The sequence below is a fragment of the Dermacentor variabilis genome, chromosome 10 (genome assembly GCF_050947875.1).
Source record: "Dermacentor variabilis isolate Ectoservices chromosome 10, ASM5094787v1, whole genome shotgun sequence".
In the NCBI taxonomy this organism is placed as follows: domain Eukaryota; kingdom Metazoa; phylum Arthropoda; class Arachnida; order Ixodida; family Ixodidae; genus Dermacentor; species Dermacentor variabilis.
Window position 1 is genome coordinate 27,867,290 of NC_134577.1, and position 27,894 is coordinate 27,895,183.

At 43.2% G+C, this 27,894-nt stretch overlaps 1 protein-coding gene across 1 annotated transcript; it reads left to right on the forward strand.

Moving 5' to 3' along the window:
- On the forward strand, positions 1 to 27,834 carry LOC142559970 (neprilysin-1-like). Its single transcript, XM_075671688.1, has 18 exons — positions 1 to 50; positions 1,740 to 1,828; positions 2,561 to 2,722; positions 6,214 to 6,294; positions 7,417 to 7,616; positions 8,457 to 8,651; positions 11,317 to 11,403; positions 12,893 to 13,023; positions 14,538 to 14,763; positions 16,277 to 16,375; positions 18,967 to 19,044; positions 19,788 to 19,900; positions 21,240 to 21,298; positions 21,662 to 21,713; positions 22,510 to 22,577; positions 25,798 to 25,928; positions 26,953 to 27,018; positions 27,620 to 27,834. Exons 1-18 carry the CDS (start codon positions 1 to 3, stop codon positions 27,785 to 27,787), a joined length of 2,055 nt encoding a protein of 684 aa, XP_075527803.1. The 3' UTR covers positions 27,788 to 27,834.
- The last annotated feature ends 60 nt before the right edge of the window (positions 27,835 to 27,894 follow it).

Genomic DNA, 27,894 nt, shown 5'->3' on the forward strand with positions numbered 1-27,894 from the left:
ATGGACCTGCTCGGTTTCTTCAAAGCCAACAGAAATCACTGGACAAAAAGGCAAGTGCACAAACTTTTCACAGCATCCTTACAGAGCCTTTGTATAGGAGCAATTGCTGCAGTCGATTCATGAGTCTGCCTATTATGTGCATTAAGTCCCGTGATGCGTAAAGCCGACAGTCACTGCTTCGGGAAAAAAAAGTCGGTGCAAACTGAAAGAAACGTAGCAAAAGCGGCGTAATATCACATTAAGTTATTATGAAGAAAATTTTCAGGCAATGGAAAGAGACGACTGATGCATTACAAGGGGCGTTCCAAACAAGTGCCATAACTCGCTTATCATCGTCATAATCATTTAGCTAATAGTTCTTATTGAAAGGGGAAAATCGTGGGCAGCCTTGGTGTCTATGTTGATATTTTTGCACGGATAACAGGAGAAAGCCGAGGAAGGTCTTTGTCGTGGAGCTCATCTGAATCACTTGATGATGAAAATGATGATGTTACCTTACATCGACTATGCGTCACTGACGCTTTAGGTTCATATCCACACAAAGAAAAATATGGCATGGCTAAACACTCTCGGAACCGAACGTTCGTAGCGGATTTAAAGCTAATTTATGCCGGTTCTTGTGCTGTTTCTTGCGACACGGCAACGAGGTAATCAGCGCACCCACAGAGGTGGGCTCTTGACAGCCATACAGCAGTCCACACAAAATTAACGTTCATCAATGCTTCTATCTAATGGTGGGAGACAACCAGTGTTCACCTGCACTCTACCTAGCCGTGAGGTGATCCCGTGATTGCCGCAAATCCACCACCCCCTAGAGCGAACCACATGAACACTATCCGCTGGCGTTCATGTAGTGCTCCATTGAACCTGGAGGCTTACCTCAACTTTTCCAAGAAAACGCCCAAAACGCATTAGGGCTCACTCATGCGACGCATGGGTAAATCATGGTCGAAGCTTCGATTCCGAAGGCTCTATGAATTGATCTATGAATTGCAGCAGCGCCTCGAAGCGCCATAGAGTTCATAGGCTCCTTGGACTGAAATGAAGTATAATCACTTTAATTTCAGGAATATGATTAATTTGCTGGCCGCTTTTCAGCACCGGAAGAAAATCAATCGCCGCATTGCTTTTTATTCAATCATGTCTTTTAAGGCGAAAGCCTCAGATGGCTCATGGGTCGAAAAATCCTATGTCTGGCCGTATGACACCGAAGTTCAGGGGACTAAAATTTATAGAGTTGTCCCCCGACTTTTGGTGGGAGTCGAGCCCGCGACCTGTGCTATTAATTAAGGTGAAGTTAATTACGACCCATGACATTTCATGGAAGTCGAACCCTCGACCTTTAGTATTAATTAGAGCAAATTAGGCGACCAATTTCTTTTTAATAAAGCATGAACACAAGGCGAAGAAGCGCAGGCACGATCTGCGGTATTAATTAAGGCAAAGTTAACTAACATAGAGTTTATTGAGACACTCAAACCCATGATCATTGATGGGAGGTGAACCCGCCACCTTTGGTGTTAAATAAGACGAAGTTAATTAAGGCGCAGTTAATTAAGGTATAGTTAAATTACCAGTCCACCCACGACTTCTGATGGGAGAAAACAAGTAATATGATGTAACAACACATTCCAAGGAAAATTTCCAGTAATGTAATGAATGTCTTCTCAGCACGCAGGCTTTCACCTTCATCCTCTTTAGCGTATGCTAAAGTAACTGTCAACTTTTTGCTACCCAAGCGTGTTCTTCAATCCTGACCTGTTTTCCCTAGGAACCAACAATGCGCCAACATACAATGTATGTGGAACACCTGCCTGCATCCAACGAGGTAATATATTTTCTGCTATGATGGACATGTCTGGTTTTATGATTCTTTAGACGTGATAATTCTTTAGACTGCTGGGCAAGGCTCCACTTTGCACGTTTCATAATAACAACGTCTGTGACTTCAATTGCGCTACCTGTATTGTAAGGGATCATGATACACCTCAACAGGATGGATATAACAATTGACATTCACGAAGTAGAAGAAAAAAATATCGAAAAATGGTTTGTTGTGTAGGGCCGCTGTCTTCCCTTTGGTATAAACTTCCGCTTGGTTCTGGCTACAGCAGCCCGGGGTTAACCCGAAACAATGGCAAACATTTAATGATTAACTGCTTCTCTGCCTAAGCCAGCCTGTCATTTCATCAACACTACGTTCAAATACGTAGTTACTTTAGTTAACGATGCAAAGTTTGCACTATTCTGGGCACTCTCCTAATCATTTAGTGTTTCTTCCAGAAGCTGGTGGTTTGATCAATTCTGTTTTTAAATAGTCAAATTAAACATGGCAATAATGTCACCGCAACGGTTATTCCGCTAGTTCTATTGCAATCGTGTCAAATGCTTACCTAACTCTCCCTCTCCGCAATTACATATTCCTCATTCTCCTGCAATCTAAAGGAGTTATTTTTTATAATAATACGACATAAGACAGGAGCGAGTGGATGTACCCTTGCATAGTCATGATGGAGACCATTTGATACGAGCTGTGTTTCCTTCCTATCTCTTTATGCAGCACTGCTTATCAAGGACTCCATGAACACATCTATTGACCCCTGCACTGATTTCTACTCATACGCCTGCGGCGGCTGGATGTCAAAGCACAACATACCAGAGAGCCAATCGACAACGAGCAGTTTCTCCCTGCTGGACGACAAACTACTGGAAACGCTTCGAGGTAGGCCATTCACTTGAGTCATATTCTATGGAACTTTAGCACGTGCATGCATAAGACAGCTGTACTGCGACCACATAAGATATTCTAGAGAACATAGGGCTGTGGTCATTGAAGCGGCACATACTGTGCAAAAAGAGAGATCACAATAACATCAATGCTTGAAAAAAAGTTGTCGCAGAAACTGTTGAGGATGATCTATTCTTTCTGCACATCCCTATGCCATCCGTGAATCACAAGGCTTTACGGGCACATCAAGATACACCAATTGGCAGTCTCTCCACCAACGACAACGTCAACTGATACCGCTGCACATTACGTCTTCTAATTACAGCACCGCAGTTGCCAATCCCTAGCAATACTCCCCCCTCCCCCTATTTCTTATTCCAAGTATTCTGGCCACAACTTCGCTGCAGTGGCTGCCCATCAAGCCGCCGCGCTGGCGAGGAGGTCAGTTGCAAATGGAGCGCACGTTGTTGGTGCATGCCTCCCGCCTCCCCTATGGTACATGGTATCACACGCTCATGCGCCAAGCAATCAAATGACTTACTCTGTTCCTCCGCACCTGTACGCTTTCTCTCCCCGCTCTGTATTTTCCTCCCTGTTTTTAACGTGTGAAATAGTCCAGTCTATGCCTAAAGTGGGTGAGGTAAAAGAACAAGTTCTGGAGTTTTGCGTGCGAAACCCGCGATTCGATTACGAGGCGCGTCGTAGTTAGGGACTCCGGAATAATTTTGAACACTTGGGGTTCCTTAGCGCGCACCCAATGCACGGTACACGGGCGCTTTAGCATTTCACCTCGTCGAAATGCGGTGGACGCGGCAGGGATTCCATCCCGCGCCCTCAGGCTTAGTAGCGCCACGCCATAGCCACTACGCCAGCACGGCTGATAAAGTGTGTGAAGCAGCTAAAGAAAGTTATAACTCCTACATGCCCACTGTGTCTGCATACCCCTTGTGTATGCAGACACAGCTTTAAGAGAAATGCCACCACGCTACGTGCGTCCGCTATTACAGTGTGCTTGTTCTATGACAACTGGCACGAGGTCGCCGTTTAGAAAGCGCAGGACTGCAGTTCTAAGGGCATATTTGACTACCGCATGACGCAGCTAGCGCTGATCACAGCTAGCACTGAAGCAATGTAAATTATTTGCTTTCTCTTCTTCCCTTGCGAACAGTAGAATAGGTCTTATGGCAATCAGGAAGGAGATACTTAAAAAAGTGGAGTTCTGAATAACACAGGATTAGGGGAACGGATGACACAGGCGCTCACTTCCAATTAAAGCTCATTAAGCTCGGGGCGAAAGGTGTAGGCAGTGAAAAAAAAATTCAAGTAGGCTTTATCTAAGATTATTATCTCAGTATGCGAATAGCCGAACCGCGTCACGTATGAGCTGTGTGCTGTAGCCGGGCGCCTCTCGTGCGCTTCCCTCAGGTTGCTCTGCACCTTCTGGCAACGCTGCCATGAAGTCCGTGAATACCCAGTGGCACATATACAGTGACCCAAGTAGGCGTCAGAGAGGTACATTGAAGAGCGACATATACGCGGTGACCCATTCCCCGCGGCCCCAAGGGCACATACCCAATGTGACACACTCACGTGAGGGGCCCACATTTTAGACTGAACTATCCTCGGGACCAACCTACACTTCTAGATAGCACTATCTTCGGTATCAACCTGTATTTTAGGCGGCATGTCTGGATAAACGGATAGTCGGAAAGAACACTTGTCTGACACTGCCGAGAATGCCAGTCGAAATAAAACAATGTAAATGCACAAAAATTCACACGCCATGAACGATTACATTAAGTGAGTGCAGCATATTCAGTCCGCACCTGCGTAGAGGGAAGGGGAAGACTGTAAGATGCTTGATTGATTTTTTATTCGATTACCAATTAACCATTCAGAATTTTTGCATTTAACTGATTAATCGCTTTCGATACAGGGTTTTTCGTCAATTAATTGATTAATCGAACTTTTTACCTGGCACTTCTTAAACGATCTACTTTTGTAGGAACTTATTTTAGTGTTTGACAGGTAGAACCAAGTTAAACAGAAGCATATAAACGTTTGACAAAGACGAATCTTGAACTTCGTTAAAACTAAGTATAGCTCGTACTAGTGGCTTTTGAAGACGTATACAATATACGTTATAAAATGGCACTTATTGCAGAATTCAATAAGATACATGGTGGAGTAGTTTGCTGGGCCAGTTGGTACATGGTGAACGTATATTGGTTTCCAGCAAGTACGGACGCGAGCAACACGTAGAAATGCGTAGACATGCTCGCGTCCGTACTTGCTGGAAACCATTATACGTTCAAGATACATGGCACTAGTGGATCCCCATACACTACAGTTACAAGAAAAAAAAAGTTTGCAAAAGGGAATGTGAAATGCAGCTCAAATATGAAAGTTGCAATATGCACATGGGAAAGAAACTACTGGTTTAGGATGTTAAATCAGATGCTATTTTCTACAAAGCGAAAAAATGTCGATTGGCCGAGATGTGTGGGGGAACCGACACCTTCTTTGAATGGCCAGACAACCAGCAATGCGAGAACAAATGCTCGAACACTATACAGATTTACTGGAACCGGCATGAATTCCATCGCTATGCCGAATACATGCTCCAAGCCGGCTCTCATGCTGTGCCACGACATTAGTGGACGTGGAGGGACTCGACAATCAACGAATGGCTTGCTGTACGGGCTAGACTGTGCCTTGAATTTCAAAGGCATTTGAAGCCTCCGGCTTCGGGCGGCGTGGTGGCGTGTGCAGTGGGGGTGAGAAGAGTGGGGAAGCGCTTAGCTCGGTGTCACCCACCACTCGGGAAAACAGTCAACAATCGCTCTACCACAGCCGCACAGTCACTGCTCTTCCGCCGCCATGCCAGTAGGATTTCAAAATTTTCGCTCCACTCCTGTCAAATACTCGAAAAAAGATGGATGGAACAACTCTAATCGATTAAATCGATTAACTGAAAGGTGGATATCAATTAAGATTATACGGTTTGCGGTGTTACGAACCCCAGGTTAATCGTGTAGGTAAGCGAATTTTCTTTTTGTCAAGTTGTTAAATGGACACAATGGTGACGCAAGACGGGCCGTGCTTGGCAATAGTAAAGGCCTCGATGATCTCGGGTGTCCACTAATCTGCGTGCTTCTTGATGACGGTGACTTCCTCGAATGTTGGCCCACACTCACATGACTCGGGGTGGAAAGCTAGGTTGCTGTCACGCTTCTGTTCTAGGCCGCACTTCTGCCACACGTTGTTGAGCTGCTCCTGGAGGTTATTGTTGAGGAAGCGCCCAGTCTTCCTTCAACATATGATGTGCCGCAGGTCGCCGTATCTCGCATATTCCACAAGTGATTGACGCCCGCAGCTATTCACTGAAATATGATGTGCTGTTTTGACCACATATGTTCCACGTGTATGTCCTGCTGCTTTTCAAAGAGAGTTCCGAGTTCAGTAATTGTAATTCTCTTCTTCAGACATTTTAGGAAACACAACAATTGTTGAGGAGAGCCAAAGTACAACGGACAAAGTTGTTGTCGTCTACAATGCTTGCCTGGGTAAGTAACAAAATGGTGCACAGTCGGTTAAGTTGCCTCATTTCTGTCACAGCAGTAATTTGAACACTTCGTAGGCAACTACGACGCACTCACACACAGAACAGCCGCATACAACACTGCAAAAGCTCCATGTGAACACCATGGCTCAAAGCGTTAAAACTAAAGGTGGGCGAGTATTAAAAACTATTAATATGGATGGAATAGTGTTTTCTAATTCATTGATATCAGAACAATGAAGTAACATTTTCTTGTTGACAAGTATGCTTTCCGTTGAAATGCTTAAGGTACACGATTAGCTATCGGCAATTTGAGAGAAACTCTTGAAAATGGACTCTCTCCCAAATCAATTTGCTTAGCCGATCTCAATATGTATGCCTTTCTTTAAAACGACAAGCGGCGCTGTACTATGCATATTAAGTCATTCAATGCTAACTGCACTTTACTGCATCTGTCTGGTGGCGTGATCTTTTTTTTTTATTTCACTACTCCCCATATAGTGGCCAGATACGATCAATTTTCACTTCGTTGTCATTTATAGGTTTCTCACTTCACCTGACACCACGTTTATAATAGCATTACACACATAAAACACCGTAGTTTCAATGAGAAACAACATTAAACTAGGTTGGACTATTTCTGCTGCGCCACCGAGGTGTGATTACAAATGAAATAACAGAAAATAGTATTTAAGAGTTCATCTGTACATAGACTTCTAGTGCAAAAGGAAGACGGTAAATAAGTAGAACAATGGAGATAGACACTAGAGCTGCATGGGCAGATTCTGTGAGCTCATTGATATCTATGTCTCACCTGGGCGCAAAACGACGGGAGAGACAGTGAGACGATACAAGTTTTCGTTCACTGTTAGCTGGGGCTTTCACAAAAGAGTAGAAAAAGAAACTGTTTCAGCAAACTGGAGATAATCATGCTGGATAAGTCCATACGTATGTCCCACGTGTTTTCCATGCTTGTTCACCAAACTGCAATTCACCACGCAAGACGCCGTGATCGACTGCGTGGTTAGCCACTGTCAGTACTCGCCGAAATGGTACAGAAACTTGTCTTTTTTCAGAGATTCTGATCTTATCAGTCACCTTCAACTTTCCCATTCCGGTCTTTCAGCTGTTCCACGTCTCGAAGACCGATATGACGTCATTTTTGCCATAATGAATGCTTCTGGGCTCGCTCAATGGCCTCTAACTTATCATCCCAGAGATCAGAAGGCCAACGCCGGAAACGTCCTCGTACAGAGTGGACTTGGTACTGTCTTCTCAGTTGGCGTGTCAAGGAGTTTCTGGAATCTTAGTTCTTACTCCATTCAGGTAATTCTAGCAGAATGCAATAAATTTAGCACTTCTCACTTAACTTCCACTCAAAACAACATTATTGCATGTTATACGATATATAAAAGTATATACACTAAATATATACAAATTGCAAAAGTTAATGGGACTTTATATATATTATAGTCATTCTGACCCCCCTCTTTTCCCAGAAAAATTTACGAAAGAGTGACTTTGGCGTTAGATTCGCATAGAAAACGAACCCTGGAATAGGAAAAGGTGATCGTATGTTTAGGTGCATCGAAATTCACCATATGGCAATTCACGAGTTCCGTTGATATTGTAATGGGGTCTGTGCACCACCGAGTTGAACTCGTGACATATCGTGCACAGCACATCACCATAAACGTTGAGCTATTACGGCGGATTTGTTGTAGAAGATTACACGGCTGCCTTTTTGAGTGCACGTGTCTGCAAAGGGCCGTTTATGTTACTGTCAGCAAGGTAAATTGGTATTTTATTAGCTACCTATTGGTGGCGTAATTTTGCTCTAGATGTCTGCAAAAGTAATGACGTCGCTGCTACACTTGCTCACGGGCAAAACGAGCTGGCATTGTAAGCAGCGAAGCGGTGAAGCTGACGTAAAACTGAAAAAAAGGGAACCTATGCAGGCGCGAGTCATGATGCTTATTTCCTGTTATAAAGAAATGGTTAATAAGCCGCAAGGTATACTCAATTAAGTTAATGGTTGCCCTTACATACAGATAATTTCTATCTCAAGTTACGCCATACTTTGCCTCAAATATGAATGACGTCAAAATCATTCGTGAATTTTCGCCAATGCGCAATGACCAAATGGCGTCATCCTTTTCCTTCCAGCTGGATCAGCCAGACTTTCCCATAACCGGCAGAAACGAGATCATCAACCAAACCACACAGTGCAGCATGCCAATCATTGCAGCGTACAAGGATGTGATTAAAGTGGCGATGAAGTTCATGAAGCCCAATCTTACTGACGAAGAACTAGAAGAACTTTCCGACAAACTTGTGGCTTTTGAGGGAAAATTGGCCAACGTAAGCATGTCTTCTTACGCCCAACGGCATGAAAAGTCTTCTTCAATGGTGCAGCATGTGCGTAAGCTCACATAGAGAGCCTTACTCGCCATTCACAAGATGTATAGTACATATTGGAATACTTCGCAGCTGTGTAAGAGAAAGCAATATCACTGCGGTTACAGTGGTGTCCAGTGCGGTATCTGAAGGGATTTCATATCCATAAAATTTGAAAGCCACCGCCACATTGCTGGTCGTATTCTATCTATCTATCTATCTATCTATCTATCTATCTATCTATCTATCTATCTATCTATCTATCTATCTATCTATCTATCTATCTATCTATCTATCTATCTATCTATCTATCTATCTATCTATCTATCTATCTATCTATCTATCTATCTATCTATCTATCTATCTATCTATCTATCTATCTATCTATCTATCTAATCATCAACCAATCCGTTAATCAGTCTGTCAACCAGTCATGTCGCTCAATGCAGCCAGTCAGCCTTGTGGCCAGTCAATCAGTACGTGGTCAATCTCCAACAAAACTTGGGGTACTAAACTCGTAAAGTAGTTACAAAGTTTGAATGAGCCTCATGGTCTACGTACATGACAGCCCATTTAGAAGCCATATGTGCACGAGTGTACGCTAACGCCTTTTAGCAATGAAGGCAGTCATTTAAAAGGAATGTTGTAGAAAAAAGGCAAGTGCTTAATCACAAATACAACAAAAGCAATATTCAGATAATACATTACAATATGCTGAATACACTAAGCAAACGTAAAATCGAACGCGGAAGGATGTCACAAAATAATGGAAATTATACCGGGATGCACAAAGCTAATATTTAACATTCCTGCGTTACCACGGCGACATAACATATGAACAACAAAGAGTTCGAAGAAAGGCAGCCATTTGTCTTATGGTTAACATAGCTAACCCAACGTCATTCTGATAATACTTGTTGAGGAAATGTATAGTCGATGTATGGGAGAGCGTATCGAATAACTTATATGTATGCAGCTACGTGTATGACGACGATGCTGTTGTTGCAATGGGATATCTCGTGGAAAGCAGAGAGTTGCGTGAAGGCTGGCAAGGATGTCACAAGAACTAGAACAAGTGCGGACTTCCAACTAAGGTTTTATTACTTGATGCGCTAAAACGACAACAAGAATATAATAATAATAATAAGACTGACAATAAGAAGAACACGGCGTCTGTAGGAAGTCACAGCACGTTAACGACTTTGACGGCTTTGTCCTGTTCACTTACTGAGATGAAGCCCCATTTCGGATCCCATCAGCCACAATGGTCAATTTGATCTTTATTTACGCTTTACGATTGATTCGCCCCGTTTTCATGATTCTTGATGCTCCACACCATGCTTGTGTGAGTTGAGATTTCGCACAGAAATAAACAAAACTCACTGAAAATTGCTAACGGTACGTTTGCGGGTACTACTTAGTTTCTTCGACTAAATTTCGACATGGGTGTCGTCATTGACGATGCCAGTCAAAAAATTTATTTCACCGCAATGTCACAGTGACGCCATCTGTCACAACTGCAACAAACACCGTGTTATCGCCGTTGATGCGACGGATGGTACCACCCCTCCATTGCTGCACAACAAATAATATCCATGGTTGACGCCACAGATGACGCTCACTTTGAATTTATTGAAGACAAGACTATGGGGGGGGGGGGGACAAGGAAAATCGCAAACGTGTTATTAAGCTAAGCGCACTAGAAAACTAACTATACACAGATTTTAATCGCGAGCAAGCAAGCGGCTTGAAAGTAAAAGAAAAAGATCATGTATGCTAGGGCTTCTATATTTGTAACAGATAGCATGTGTCTGCGCCTCTTTGTGTATAGATACACCTTACGTAATACTCCAAAATGAAGGGTTTCTGGTAATACAAAAGTAGGTTGCTTTACAGTAATTATAATACCAATTCGCACAACATAACTATAGGAAACCTTTTCAACCTGCGGTGACCGTAGAAAGCTGCTATTCCGTATTGAGCGAGAATGAAGGGATTCGAGAGGCTCGATATTTTGTGAGCCGCAACAATAACGAGCGGGAGACAATGAAGACAGAAATAGCATAGGGTTACGTAATTGCTCTGTTTAATTTAAATTTATAAATCATGAAGTCCAAAAAGAGAAAGTGGATGAAAAAATAACAATGCAGGCATGTACCGAAGCCCCATCTGCTGCATTGCGTGGTGGAGTTGCAATGCCCTGCAGGAGTCGCGTTCCTCGCAACAAATTTCCCTCTAGTAATTCAGTTTTAAACAGGTTGTTGTGATCGGTTATTCATACAAACTCACTTGTTTATTTCACTGTTGCGTCTTAAGGGTTCAGAAATGCGAAGACTTAATCTATTTATATACGTCTTAGATCCACTAAGAAAGTTGTCCCCGTTTCCCGGTGACGGCTAGCCCCTTTTTACCTGGTTCATGTTATACGATAACAAATAGAGGAAAATATGAATTCAGTATCCGTCGATACTTAAATAAAACAGGAGAACATACAACAAACTAAGAGTGAACTTCTTTCGCGCTGTAGCAAACACAGAAAGGCTTTGCTTGCTTCCAGTGCATGCACAAATTGGAGTGTCTGGGGGCAGTTAGAGACTCTGTGCATCAACTCGGCTTTTGTTGCTTTCAGCTGACGGCACCTCCTGAAGAAAGGCGAGATTTCTTGAAAATTTATCACAGAACCACCATCGACCAACTGGAGAAAAAATTTTCTAACGTAAGCGTCATACTTTCCACTGTCTTAGAGTAACATAATGAACATATGAAAAAATGACAACCATTTGACTCTGTGAAGATGAAATGGCAGCGAAAGCTGACGACAGTGAAAGCTCTCAGACGAAAAGGAAAGTGCCTTCGCTGCCATTCCATCGTCACAGAGTGGAACGGTTGTCATTTTTTGCGTTGCGAGCATGGCGTCGTTCTTCGTTCGGAGGAACGCGGGATCGCGATTGCCGTTGTATTCAGCATCGCGGGAACGTTCTTTGTCAGTGGTCGTTTCGCGCCGGCGCCGTTTACGTTCTTGTTGCTGTTGCCTCCGGCACTCCTCGTACGCATGTTGTCCTTCGTTTGTGCGAACTATACGTGTCCGCCCCATCGATAACGCTGCTGTTTTTTGCGCCAATACCTGTCCTGCTTATATGCTGCGATAGCCTTGACGTAACGCTATTGTTCACGGCGAGCGTTCTAATCTGTTCCCCATTTTGACATCTGCGCCGCCGCACTAAACCCGTATGGGTTTGTTAGAAATCGCTAAGTCCATTTCTGTTGCCAGACGCCGAAAAAACTACGCAAGGTTACAGCTATCGCCGTAAAACAAAGGAAAGAAAAGAAAAACGAAAGTCAAAACAAGTTATCTCGAACCGATGTCACCCCACCACGCTCCAGTAATTCCTTCACAAGAACTGCTGTGTCAGTCGAAGGGCTCTGGCGTTGTGATGACGAGCTCAATGTCGCGGGTTCGATCCCGATCGCGACAGTGAATTTCAATGTGGGCGCAATGCAAATATCACTGTTGTGCTTAGATTTAGGCGCAAGTCAAAGAACACCGCATTGCCAATATTATTTTCTAGTCTTTCACCCCCCATGGCGTGTCTGGAAATAAAAGCATAACTCTGGCTCCCAAAACTTATGAATTTATTCACTTTAGTTACTTCAGGATCGCCTCACCACAAGTGCCTAATTTATTTACACGGAGCGCTCCTCCCAGCGCTTCTTGGGCCAATGTTTCATTGATTGAACTATTGGACCAACCCAAAGAAGGTGGCGCTTAAAAAATTGTCAATAAGCTCTTATGGAGCAGACACGGAACTATGCAAGACGTCATAAGTGATTCTGTGCGCCGTCTATGATTACTACTGCAATACAGCAAGTAAATACTCCACAGGGAACTGAAGAGGTATACTGTGCTAATGTATGTGAAAATGTGGGGAAGTTTATAAATTATGTTTCTTGAAACATCGAGTAGAATATATACAACTACAGATCCTCCTAACTCCTTGCACTTAATGTAGAAAATGATAAGGCCATTCACAACGTTTGAGCTTGAAATAAGGCTCACATGCTGTAACTGTAATGCTTTAATGAACTTATTTCTAATGACCCATCACCATCAGAAATCTTTATCACTTTTGACTTTTTTATGTACTTATTATCCTTCCAAAAAGTGTCTTGACTAAAGGCGATGGTTTTCTCTCACTTTTTTTCAGATTCCTATTCTCGCTTCGTTGCAGAAGCAATTTGACATTGTAGACATCACGTTAGCTGCCAACGAGTCTGTAGAACTATTCGCTCTGAAATATTATGAAAAACTGAATGAATTTCTGCGAAGTTCTGACGTGTAAGTGAACTAACAATTTGAATACCGCGCGCAGAAGCACGCAGGCCACACTCATGCAATGGCCTCTGTACTAAATTTCGAAACATGTCAAAGTTAGTATACAGTTTGTGTAGGAGTGTCACCCGTATCCGTGCAGGATTAGCGCCAAGAAACAAACCCTCCGGAAGGCGAGAATGTAGTCGGCAGCTATGTCTAGTTAAACATCTCACAATGCAACCAGACAACGTTCCTAAACGACAGATATGCCTTTAGTGTGATTCATTGAACTGTCGTCAAAGCAGAGTCGATTTTATTGCGACGCCTGGTGGCGTCCTTATATACATTCCTCCCTCCTCCCCCCCCCCACTTCATAGTACCATAAGTAAGGGGCTCAGCCTCGAATCCCCTTCAAAATTAACTCCGAAGCAATTATGTAAAATGTCGGCTAGGGAGATAACGTCGGGCGCATGCGCAACCATGTTTTACTTGTTCAAGTACATTATTGCAGTAAAGTCTTGTGAAAATCGACACCAAGTTTGATGTAGACCAATCCATTGTCCCACACAAAAAAACCAGCCTTGAAAAGCGCTTATACATTGAGTTGACACGACACTCCACGACGAAGTACCAACCTAACAATATACCATGCCATGTTACACATGCATCACTGTGTGTAGCCAAGAAAAAAAGAAAAGAAGGTTTAAACAATGGGACAGAGCCCTTGTTAATCAATGCTGGAGGCATGTTTGCCTGGCTATAAGCCTGACATGATAGTTTTGATGAGATTGGTGATGCGTGAGATTAATCTCTCCTACACGGACTTAACGCACTTACATAGAACATGTGCAATCAACAAGCACAAGCATACAGAGTACCGAGCATCTAGAGTATCGGTTCAAGGCAGTGTCGACGGAGAACTAAAGGTGTCTCCGTTTCACGGAAGCAGCAGTAGCCCTGCTTCAAGGTCTCAAGATGAGATATAGCTCCAAATAGCTCCGGCATAAATTTAAATCAAATTTCAGCACCGTTCTTTTGACCGGATAACACGCGCAAGCGCACCAAATATGGCGAAAGTGTCCGTCTATTTGGAGATATTGAAAGTATTTCGGGTACTATCTACCAAATAAATTTGTAATAAATACTGTCTTGAAAAGACGTTACGTTCCTGAGCGGTTTTCGGGCGTCAGTAGAATAACGAGAAGTTCTGGACTTCTTCCAACAAATGGCCACAAAGCTATCAGCCGTCATTTCCAACTAAATAGCGGAAATTCAGTCTTTATTGCAAAGAATATGTGCATTTGTATAAAATGTTTCAGCTGGCACTCTAAATGTCGAAGATAACTGATGAGTGAAGTAGTGTGAAACAGTCATGGCACCGCGTGTTGCTTGCACTTAAGTGTTATTTGAAGTTTCTGCCATGGGGCTTGGGTACGGCCGGCAGAAAAGTTCGTTATTCAAAGTAATTTTGATTATGTTGAATCTAACCATTCTTTCTCAGTGTAACTGCAAGCACCTTCTTTGCACTTTTGTTCTAGTGACACCTTGTTCAACTACGCCGGTTGGCGTCACATGCTGAGATGGGCTGCCACCGTATCGCGAGAATTTCGAAAAGCTTCCTTCGAGTTTCGAAAAGTGAAAGAAGGTGTGCAAGTTGAGAGGCCGAGATGGCAAGAGTGCGTCGATGAGGTTAACGACGGCATGCCAGACATTGTGGGAAAACTATATGTGCAGCACAAGTTCAGTTCAGAGGCCAAAAAAGAGGTAAGATAGAGCGCACTTTCTGATAATTTTGGGGGTTTTACGTGCCAAAATCACGATTCGATTAAGAAGCACGTCGTAGTGAGGTACTCCGCACTTTAACGTGCCGCCAATGCACGGGACACGAGCGTTTTTGCATTTCACCCCCATCGAGATGCGGCCGGGCGGCCAGGATTCGATCCCGCGACCTCGTGCTTAACAGCGCAACACCCCGAGCGCATGTTCGGAAGAGAGCGATCTCGTCATGCCATTGTTGCGCAGCAACATTTTTCACAATATAAGCACAGCAATTTAAAGAAGAAAGCCTAACGTCGTGTTCGACCGGTCAAAATCGAATGATATAGGATGCCGAAAAAATATATTTGTCGTCCAGAAAATGAGCCCAGCGTAACAGCTTGAATCCGTTATCATTTAAGCAAAAAAGTGCGGCTGTTTTGCGTCGCACTATACGTGGGGCTCTTTTGCGTCGCGGATGTTTTGCGTCGCGAATAAATTTCTCTTTTCGCGAGCGTGTGAGACACTCCGTGACATGTTGTTATCTTTATGTGCATGAGTGGTATCAAAATTGCGAAGATAAATATTTTCAACAAACAGCATAACAGGGGTCATGCGTACATGTAATGACGGTCGAACATCACGGCGTTGTATCAGTCATACGACTTCGTGCAAATTTTAATTTCATTAGTCATTGTGTAGAGAAGGCATATCTTGTGAATACTGTCTGGTCAAATCCACGGCAATTCAGAGCAAGTTTACATGTTTCCTTGGTAAAATTTTAAAACGTTGCGCAACGAACATGCCTAAAATTTGCGTGGGCTGTTACTGATATTAATGCACAATATACATGTGGCACCAACGCTGTCCAGCGAGCTATGATATTGTGTTTTATGCAGGAAATACGCTTGGTTTCTAGCAGTGCCAGTTTATGATGCCTCGAAAAAAAAAAGCTAATTCGGAGGTTTTGCGAAAGTGAAGCAAGCGCATTTAACATGTCTTCGCCCTTTGGAACAACACTATATTGGCAACTTTCCAATTACGTACATTTACCAGTGCTCGGAACGAAAACAAGCAGAAAGCTCAAATGTCGTGATCAGACATGAAACGTTCGTTTCATGTTTCCATACGAGTACTCTTTGTCATAAGCGCAGAACTGAATACCTAAAATATGGCGATGCTAAAATCAGGGCATCCTCGACGGCCTGGAAATGATCCCAACTGTGTCGCCATGATCATGCGAGTTGACCAGCTTAGAAGAAAGTTAAGTAAGGACTCACGCTCTGAGTTCTTCGTTATGACTGTGCTGCTCTTGATGGGAGGTTATGTTCAACTGCCTCTTGGTACGCTCCTGTAAACGAAGATGCTTTCCACGAAGCCAGGCAGAACAAGCTTATTTGGCGTAGTTGGAAAAGAGCACTGCATTTTAGAGCAGGAGTCACTTGCAGTTGTGTAACTATGAACACTTGAATATTAACGGCATAAAACTTCACTTCAGTGAGCTCAAGCTTCCTCGTTGCAGGTTCAAGACCTTGCCAGAAGGCTTATGGCTGTATTTAATGAATCTCTGCAAAGGTTTGAATGGATGGACGAGAGCACAAGAGCGGCGGCAGAGACAAAGGTAGGTAACACTCTCGTTGCTACTAGCCAAACATGAAAAAGTGCACCGACAAGATCTGTGCACTTCTTCATTTTTTAAAATTTTCGCTTACACTCTTATTCTTTCTGTAAATTTTATAGGTTTTTTCAAAGTGTTCATTGTGAATTTCTAACATTGCGGTTTTGAATAAGACAGGCGTAAGCAATGCTTATAATTTCTAAACAATGCTTCAGCGCCTTCAGAAAAAGAACATTATGGCGGAGCTCATCTCACGAAGACTATCGACTGCAATGCGATTAGCACTTGAGCAACTTGGCAGCACACCGTATTCCTTTGGAATGCACCGATTGACCCAGTTTAGAACACACTTCTTTAGGTAAAGTTCGTTTTACATTCGTAGCGGTCATTCAGAGACTTCCGCTGCTTCGGCTATATGCGACATACTTCGGTACTGTCCTACTTTGCTATGTCGCTCGCTTGTCAAGACACGAATAGGCATGGCAGCCTGCATCAAGCCGACAGAATGATGACGATGAAATGATGAAAAAGCAAAGACGTTGATAGAATGACAAAGTCGGTGTAGCGACGACGGCATGACAACAATGAGATTACGGTTTTTAAATAATGATGATGGTGTAACGACAAGAGAGTGACAACGAATTACGACGAATTTATGTCGGCGACAGCATGACGACGATGGTATGACGGCAACCGTATGACAACGGATGCATAACAGCAGCTGTCTGACGACGACACAATGATGATCGTCGAATGACGATGGCGGGAAATTCACAAGTGAATGACGACAGCATGATTACGACAGAGTGACAAAATACTGACGTCGGTGGATCGGCGAAGGCGGCATGAAGACGATCGCATGACCGCTATGGCACGAAGACGACAGCGACGACGATGGCTGACAGCGACAGCATGACGAGAGTCGGGTATCGAAGTTATAATGACGACTGTGAAACGACTACGACGGTATTACGATGATGGTATGACAAGGAATGTGTGATTTCGACGTAATACAGACGGTGGCATGACAACTGTATCGGGGCATTGAGATTACGATTGCATGACGGATTGGCATGATGAGACTGTATCACGAAACCTGTGTGACGACATTGGTGTTACCAACATTTAATTTTCGTGTTTTACTTGCCCAAACCACGACATGATTCTGCATTATTTTGACCACCTGGATTCTTTATCGCGCACCCAATACATCGTACAGTGGCGTTATGGCATTTCTCCCTCATATAAACGTGGCCGTCACGGCCGGAATTTGATTCTGTGCCCTTGTGCTTAGCAGCGCAACGCCAAAGCCAGAGAACGTCAAGACGGCGGCATGGCGGGAATCGATTGACAAAGCTAGAGTGACGAAAATACGCGACCGCGACGGCATGACCGTGAAGGTCTGACAACATAAGCGTGGTAGCACTGTGTGACAACGATGCATCGACGACGACGGCATGACAGCGGTGGCACGATCACGACCGAATGAAATCAGCGTGATTAATATTAAATGACGAAAGAGGATTGTTGTCGATGGAACGACGAAGGCATGACGACAGTAGAGTGATGTTAATGTAGTGGTGACAACGGTAAATCATCATAATGACAAAGGCGTGTCATCAATGGTACGACGACGACCGTGTGACAAAGTTTGAATGGAGACAACAGAATGACGACGACGTCACGATGACGGAATGGCAATGCATGCACGATGACGACCGTATGACAACAACACAATGACAACAGTGGCAAGACAATAGTTTGGTGAAAACTAAATGACAAATGTATGACATCGGCGTGACGATGACTGTGTCACGAAACCTGTATAGCGAACGACGACCTGGCGATAGCCGGATGGCAAAGCTTAAATGACGAAGACGCAATGATTACGACGGCATAACGACCACACGCGCATAGCTAGTGGTTCGAACTATTAGAAAACTTGGGTCACTAGGTCGACGTATAAGACGTGATGACAGCGGATTGACGAGAGTCACATCACGAAGCTATAGTGTGACGACGATCGAACGAAGACGATGGCATCACGACCGCAAGCATAGGCATAGTGGCCCAAGCTTGTAGACAACTTTCGCCATTTTGTTCACATAAGAGGCTGGAGAGACCGATAGATAAGCTCAAAACGGCTGAAGTAGGCAAATAAGGCCAATCGCTATAGAAGTACCTTATGAATATGAGTCCTTCCTTAAAACTTTCTTCTAACCTAACAGACTTGCATGGTCATGGTCACACAGTTGCAATCTTTTCCAGGCATATGGGTCCCCACATTAGGTTGAAATTAATTCAAAGAATCCAGAGAGAACAGATCAGTATTGACGCATTGCACGTTACCAATATCTTAGCGCTTTCTTTTGCAGTTTGTCTAATCTGTACGCGGCGCTGATCATTACCACATATTAGCAACGCTGTCGCCATTAAATGAAAATGTGATTTTACCTAGAAATATCCTTGCTTTGATTCATTCAGAAAGACAAAAGATTGATCTTTGTCAGCCATTGACGTAGTATACGCAAAGACGGCGACATTTGCGCATGTGTGCTTTCTCAGAGTATAAATATTTTACCTTCATTTTTCAGTTGGCAAAAATGGCGATCAAAATTGGATATCCTGACTGGCTACTAAATGCGACATATATTGAGGAACTTTACAAATTTGTGAGTACCTACGAAATCCTAAAGCTTAATTACTGTAGAACAGACAAACAAAGACGACTAGTTTACGCAGTGGGCTGAGTGTAGCAAATAATTTTTCAAATCAGCTTGCTTAGGGATATAACACAAGATCTGCTCAGCGATTAGGCAGAAATCCATGAAGTACAGACACCGTCGTTTTAAATTTATCCTAGGCGCCGTGAGGTACAATCATTTGCGGTAAAATTTTGTTCTAAAATGTGATTGCCTGTTTATTCCCATCAGCCTGTGCAAGTGCGCAGGGACGTTAACAGGTAAAGAAAACGAACGACGGAGGAAAACAATATCAAATACACGGGGATAAAAAAGCATGCGCTTTTTTGTTACAGAGGTTATGAGCACATTTATGACATCACAATTAAAAATTCTTAGCTGGGAGGCTATGGTAAGGCACGGAAACCCGCAAGCTCAGCAGGCGACGGCCTGGTGGACCTGCGGCATCCATCGCCATGGCAAGTGGAGGAGGTTCAGGAAAACGCGAAGTCCACTGAGTGCGGCACGTATATAGTAGGGCATGCAGTTGCTTCATTTGATGCCCCACATAGCCAATTCATGCACGCGGCTTTGTTATAGCAATTTATGAATACAGTGACGTGTACACAGTTAACCACAAATGCTGACCGGTAGCAATATGCTAACGCGTTTTTATTTGTAACCAATGGGCCTTTCGTGTTTCCATGCCATCACCCAACTACTTGCTACCGCAGGTGCCGAGACTGTGCCGCAATGGCTCTTACGGGGCAATGGCGTACGCCATATCGCTAAACCACCGAAAACAGGCAATGCTAAAATTACGACGGCCATACAACAGGGAAGATGAGTAAGTGAGGAGCCAAGTTTTTATGCATGCAGAAGTTTGCAAGGCTCTGGAATATAAAATTAACGTTATACAGAAAAGAAAGCGAATAATGCAGCACTTAGATGTCTTGAAGGACCTCCAATGGTCCCGTTACTCTTATGCAGCCGAAACGAAATTGTCATTTGTGGAACAAACGTGGCTAACTATATTACTACGTAGAATGCAAACTTACATTTATAAATGTGAGCTCCAGCCAGGGCGCATTGCCGGTATGCACGCGGCAGCCCAGAGTAGGAACGCGCGTACAGGTCCGTGAGCAAAGGCATACGGACCACAGGTTCACTGAACCAAGTTAATTTGTATTCAGACGCTCCGATGGAAATTCACGAGTGCACTGAAAAGGTCGCAGTGCTAAATTTGGAGTGCAGTCATCGTTCTCAAGTTACATTCACAGGCCGAGAAGAAAATGGGCTTTATTGCGCAATCTCTGATCCACATAATTTCGCTCAGGGAAGTACCGTTTGCACAAAGAAGCAAGCGTCGCATAATAAAGAGAAATATGCTCATATTGACAGAAGGACTTATTAAATCCAGCTACTTAAATATTATAAAACTGCAACTTCGCAATGAGTAACGAGGATAGCGATGAAGCTGTTTCGTGAACTGGTGAGCTTTGTTTTCATTCAAACGCAGGAGAGTTTTTTTTTTCTGAATAGTTGTTCTTTATCTCACTGGAAAGTTCACAGTGTAGTAAGAACGAAGCATGAGTTAAGCAATACAAAAAAAAATAGAGGCAAAGCGCGAAACTGTAAACGTGTGAAATCATTTCTGGAAAGTTCATTGAGCACTTCGTCTGCTGCTGAAGTGCTGATTTGGTGTCGCCGCCCAGCTGCTTTTGACGCATACTCCAGCCCAACCAGTCATAACTGCAGGGGCGGATGAAATTAATATGTCCACTAGGTGGACAACTATAGTACACCCTCCTGTTGGCATAATACACACAGCGGTTACAGACGACCCTTACTATAACACCTTGTAGACAGGAATGCAGTTGACAGAAAAATCGCTTCCATTCAACATTGACAGCTACGCATGACGAAGAAGCATATAAAATTAATTTGACTCCAAAATGTTGAAGCTAATGTGACAAGATCAAACGGTCGTATCCTCGCCATGCTCATGTCTGCGTGATTTATTAATTGAAGTGGAGCAAGGGCGTCTGCCGAAATTTCCGGTGCTGCGAATGGGCCTATCTTCATTTGATTGATAATGAAGGTGTAAATTAATAAGCGGCAAGTCAGTAATGACCGTACCCATCTGTCGTGATGCACGTCAATAAGGCTTTTGTCATTTTGTTTAGGTGGCAAGTCGGCCCAGCCGTTGTCAATGCTTTCTACAGCCCGAACGCCAATGAAATGAGTGAGTGTTCATGACCATTTGCGATGATGTAGAATGCATAGGTTTCTTTCTGCTCAGCATTGCTCAAATGCTATACGGGGAGGTCATTTTTTAAGTTTGATGGAATATTTAAAAACATCATGTTGAAGATAACATAACTCTAGCCCTTGAGCTGAATTATTCAGATAGGTGGACGTTATGTGCAAGAAAACAATGAAACGCGTATTCCACTATTTAACAAAGATCCACTAATTATCTGTTGAATTAAAAACTTTACGGTACAGATTGCAATTTACGTCCTGCAGCCGATGAGCTTGCAAGAAGTATCTACTTGAATGTACAGCATGGCCCCAGTTTCAGATATAATGATTGATATTTCCGCAGTATACCCATCAGGAATCCTTCAAGGAGTCTTCTACGAGCATGGACTTCCACGGTGAGTCGGTGCATAAATGAATGCTTACTCCGTATGGAATATTTCAACTAGCTGAAACGTCCCTAGCTAAACCTTCTTTGCTTATTTAGGCATAATGTTTCTGGCAAAACAAACTACATAAAAGCGTTTTTCCGGGCATGAAAGAACCCAGGTAATACACGCAAAGTGCCTCGAGGAGCCAGTCGCGCTGCAATTTTGTGCGCATTCGCGAGCTTCTTTCACGCTCGGGGAAAAAAGGTTATGTAGCACTTATTGAGCAACAAAAATTTGTATCGGGAGCTTTTTATATTGCTTTACAATTTTCTCATTGACACTTTTACGGTAATTCTAATAATTGAGATGTTGATTAAATAATTAGTACTAATTACCTAATTAGGTGGAATGCAAAACGTTACATGAGTATATGCAAGCGACGGCAAACAGCATTACCTTGGTTTGGTCGAGCTACGTGGTGTTTGCATGGTTTTAAAGTTACATGAAAAACTCTGTAGTAAGAAAATGCGTTCTGTTGTACAGTGAATGTCAATGAATTCAAGCAATCCAACCTAAGGGTCGCGATTACGCCACCTCAGAAAAGTATTGCGTAAAATGTTTGTTCGCACTGAGAAAAACAAAATCAAAATATAGTCGATCTGCAACTCTTCTGGCAAACTACAAATCGGAATAGCCACAATGGTGCACGTTAGAAGTTTCCTCATTCCTCCTGCAACTTCTCTTGCGCGTTAAATAAAACATACAAATTCGATCATTACGATTGTTAACTCTTCTATTCCCACAACTGTATTTCCAACGACAGTTCCATAAACTTCGGAGCTATTGGCACGGTGGTCGGCCACGAAATGACACATGGCTTCGACGACACAGGTGGGTCCTTGGACGAACCACAAGCACTCACTGGCATTCTCACGGCAATAGGCAGTGAGGCGTTCGTATCTGTAGTGCATGAAACATGTTCAAACACGAGATCTAACAGAGTTACTGCCTGTTAGAGAAAGAATAATACAAGAATCGCCGACTCTCGCTGTGAAGAATAAATGTAAAAAGTTGTGTGTCTTTTATCTAAACTTATAAATGCAGGCAAACGGGAATAGAATGCTACATCAATTTTATCATCTTGAACTTCACTTTCTTAAATTTCTCTTCTGCTTTCTCTTTCACCCTGCCGTGCTCTTTCTCACAGATGCTTCCGCTGAAAACTGTTCATATATTACCTGTTTCGTATATTTTCCTGCCTGTAATCGTTCCCTATGGCATACATTGTGCTCACTATGCTAAACGGTCATCCATTGTGCTCACTATGCTAACAGGTTATAACAGGTTAACCGGTTATCCGTATACTGCTGCTTACGTACAATAACGAGAATCTAACGACCACAGGGGGCTAAATGCAGGGATGCTCGCTTACATAGATTGGCACGCTATCTCAAGAACCGCAGGTATACAAATTTGCAGCCCTCCGTTGCGGCATTTCTAATAGTCACAGTGTTGCGTTGGGAGGTTAAGCACCGTGAATGAACAAAGAAGCAAGTGGTAAATCTCCGGATATCTTGATATGTGTTAATTAACCCCCATTACTTCAACTTTTTCTTACACTTCTGTGACCCGCGCAAGTATCGCACCTTAAAGAGACACTACTAACTTTAGTAAGGAGTTATCCTTGAATAATAGAGAAAGAAAGCCACTCTTACCCTGCCAAGAGTCTTAGTAAGCCAGAAAACCACCCAAACAAGAAACGGATTGCAACGCCACCTTGGACTTTCCGCACGGACACTGTCACTGCGTCATCAATTTTCCCGGCAGCAGCTCTGGCTGTGTTTGATGTTCTTTTGTTGTGAAAGCTGCACTAAATTGGGTTCTAAACGACGAAACTTTGCAAGTTCCGAGAATTTTCACTTAGCCACAATGGCTTAAATACGAAAAAAGCATATTGAAATTAGTCACGTCGCGCTGATACACTGGTTCAAGAGTTTCAGCAAAAAGGTATAGAAAAGAACTTTCATTTTTGCTTCTGATATTGTCTCTGCGACCGATGAATCAGCAAAAATATAACTCTGAAGCATCGTTTTATCGCTCTAAACCAAGTCAGTGCTTCTTTTTAAGAACCTCCAACAGGCCCCATACGTAGGCAAGTCTAAAGTGGGCATATTCGATAAGCACTCCCCCAAAAGTAGCGCACCTAACTTTATATTCATTTCAATTTCAAATCACAAATTGTGCGGTATTATAATATGAAAAAAAAATACGCAACTCTGATTTCTATGCTGGAATCTGTGGGAAACGAAGCTTTCCATGAAGCGGGTATTTAAATGCTATCTAACTGTCCATCTTCTGCAGAGCGTTTTACAACATTGCAAGTGTGGTTCTGCCGGGCAGACACGTAATCACCGAGACTCATTCCACGCGATCCATGTGACCACAGATTATACTGTTTCCGATGTTGGCAAACTATGCATGGGAAGGTTTCCACGGTCGGCACACTTTATTGTTGCTCTATTTTGAGCATTGACCCATTTTATACCGTAGGAAACAAGGCCCACAAAGAATCGTTTCAATAATTGACAGTTTTCCCAGACGGCGAAGAGCCTAAAGCGACGCCAAGTCTCAGTGTTACGCTCGAGCTCCTCACGTGGTCCACTAAAAGTATGCGGAGGCGACATGGAACGTGAGACAACTGCTGCTGCGCAGAAGGGACAGCTCCCCGGCAGGTACCGGGCGTCTCACGACGCTGCCGTCGACGAGGAACATTGGCAGTGGCGCTACTGGCGTCGCAACTCATTGGCGCCCGAGATGAGACCGATGGAAAACTGCGGGCCTTTGAAAGTGTCCAACGAAAGGATTTGTCATATTTCGTTTGACGTTTACTATATCTGTTTCACTCAGGCGAGGGTAGGCGTCACGGTGCGACATGCACTGATCCTCAGCAGGAGCGCTGATGTATATTCGCACAACCCCCATGCCCAGCAGCGGAAGCCAGTACGCTTTCCTGGCCTCGCTGCACAGTCGGTTTAGTAGAACGTGGTAATCCGGCCGCTTGGCGTCGTCGATTTACCAGGGAAACGCACTGCGTTTCTCTGCAAGGCCTAATATACTTTCCACATGCGGACAACGCATGCGCCGTCGATACCAGAACAGCATCACAGTGCCGGCGGCACTGGCGGCGCGGGCCCGCCGGGAGTGTGCACGTAATTGCAGTCACAGTAGTAAAGGAATTATGCGCGTGTGCGTTTATTGCAGTGAGGCTATTTAGTAGGATGTTCCTTGCGCCTATCTATATTTTTTGTTATCATTTGATCTTTACAATTTTTCCCTTTTACTTCTTGTTTTGCGTCTTGGATCGTTACTTGTTCCTATACTAGTTATGTTGTCTTTTGTCCCCCTTACTCAATGCTTTTCTGGGCCCTGTTAGGTGTATTAAATAAATAAATAAAGATTTAAATAGATAGATAGATAGATAGATAGATAGATAGATAGATAGATAGATAGATAGATAGATAGATAGATAGATAGATAGATAGATAGATAGATAGATAGATAGATAGATAGATAGATAGATAGATAGATAGATAGATAGATAGATAGATAGATAGATAGATAGATAGATAGATAGATAGATAGATAGATAGATAGATAGATACCGTTTATTGTATCCCTACATAATACCGTAGGTTGCAGAGCCGGCCTAGGCACCTCCTTAGGGGTAGTATGGATGGGGATACTTGCAAGCCGATTTGTTTTATGTGTGCTGTCCTGTGAGCGACCTGTTCGCTAAGACAGCAGCAGCACATGACCGCAAACATGGTCATAAACATCGGCGAGAGTTGCCTAAGAAAGCTCTGCTTCAATACCTGACTTTACTAAACGCAAGCAATCATGAACAGAAATGATACTTTTATTTGGCGTAGAGGTGACAATAATGATTCATAAGCGAGAAGTGATACTGTGGCGTGGAATTTGTTTTCAATGGCCGATCACATGCATGTAGCGCTTTTCTTACTGGAAGTAAGATATCAAATTTCGCGCTTGTCACATTGTGACATTGTGCCTTTCAAGAGTGTTTTCTTTTAATATTCTCGTGGCCTGATAGGAAGCCAGTTCGACGCAGAAGGTGCTCTGAAGCAATGGTGGTCCAATCATACGCGCACCGAGTTCATGGAGAGGACCAAATGTTTCGAGTATGAATACGGAAATATCACTGACATAGAAGCGAACATGACGGTGAGAATTTCGACTAGTTCTTATTCTTTGACAGGTGTTGGAGAACGATATTCTAAACAACTGTTTATAAGGAAGGTGTCTGATTTATTCAGAACGATAATGCTGTTAGATGATGACTGGCAGGTTAGAATGTTATTACTATCAGATATATTAAGATGTTACTACCTTGAGCATCCTTGTAGGTATAAGGAGAGTTTGCACATCGGCGGAGGTCGAATATTAAGACAAACCTTTTCTTGTAACCCAAATTTCAGAGGCTACAGCAAAAGTGCCGAAACGGCTTGCCGCTTTATCGTGTGTGTGTGTGTGTGTGTGTGTGTGTGTGTGTGTGTGTGTGTGTGTGTGTGTGTGTGTGTGTGTGTGTGTGTGTGTGTGTGTGTGTGTGTGTGTGTGTGTGTGTGTGTGTGTGTGTGTGTGTGTGTGTGTGTGTGTGTGTGTGTGTGTGTGTGTGTGTGTGTGTGTGTGTGTGTGCGTGTGTGTGGGCGTGTGTTCGTGTGTGCGTGTGCGTGTGTGTGTGCGTGTGTTCGTGTGTGTATGTGCGTGTGTGCGCGTGTGGGTGTGTGCGTGTGTGCTTGCGCGTGTTTGTCTGTGGTCACCGTAGAATTACGATAGGATGCCGCACCGGAAAATGGTGATTTCTCTTGATTATGGACTATGTTGGCAACGTTCTGCAAGAAGAACGCGAAAATAAAGCCTTCTGTCACCTTTCATAATATACGTTAGCATCAGTTACATAAAAGCACGTTTGGTATCTATAGTTGTGACCAAAATTTGTGGTCTATTCCCTAATACTTCGAGGTATTATCATCCAGATCTCGCCATAACATAATTTCTACTGAAACATTACCGAGTCTAATACGCTTTTATAGCGTCAATAGCAGCAGTATGCATCAACAGTCATCAAAGGCATACATAGCAGCGTCTTTCTATTCCATTATGTCTTAGCTTCGTAATTTTTGTCGTAATTTCACCAACTATTAAATGAAAAAAACTTGCCCATGAATGTCTTCTTTATCAAATCCAGCTTAATGGGAAGAACACGGTGGGCGAGAACATTGCAGATAACGGCGGACTGCGTTTGGCTTTCGAGGTAAGTTGAAGGAGAATTTGATGAACTAATCATAACTTATTACGTAACCTGGCTCTATACAAAAAATAGTCGAGCCTGCTCCTCGTGACGGTAAACAACACAACCTGTGTTCTGTCCATTAACGACAAACATCCATATATTTTACATTCTCGCACAAGTTGCGTGGAATACTTCGTATATACAAGTAATGTATTCTTTAGGCGTGTACGCACGATACTTTAGCAGCAAGAGTATTGTTACCAACAAACACGCCGTAGAATGTGTCGGAAATTCTAAGCATTCAACCGAATTCTACACGGAAGAAGTAATGTACAAATCTCACTTAGTAAAGTGCACGAGGGACGACATATTTTGTTACAACTTTGCGACATTTCCTTTCTGAGTCCACGCAATAATTTCGCTATGAAACCAACAAACAGCATGACAACTTCGAAAGCATATCTTTCTTTTCACATGCATTTTTTAACTTGATTTCTCGAAACATTAACTTGAAAAGAAAGACAGTTTGATCACTGTTGATTCCCTGTGCAAGCATTCCTTACGAGTGCGGCCTGGCATGGTCTGCTTAATTTCACCATATAAAATACAATTCTAATTCTAGGCATATAAAAGACTCCTGGAAGTGGAATACAAAAACATAGATACTCGACTACAGGGCATGGAAGACTTCTCTGGGCAGCAGCTGTTCTTCATTGCAAACGCAATGGTAAGTGCCATAAAAGCGCCGTTATTTCTAATACGCAAGAATATCCACAGAATTGTCTTTTGAACAAAGCGCAAGCACCCAAAGTTGTTCGTCATGCTCCTTTTCTCACAGGTAATGTGCAGCTTGAGCCGTCCTGAGCATTTAAAAGAGCAAATTGAGTATGACCCACA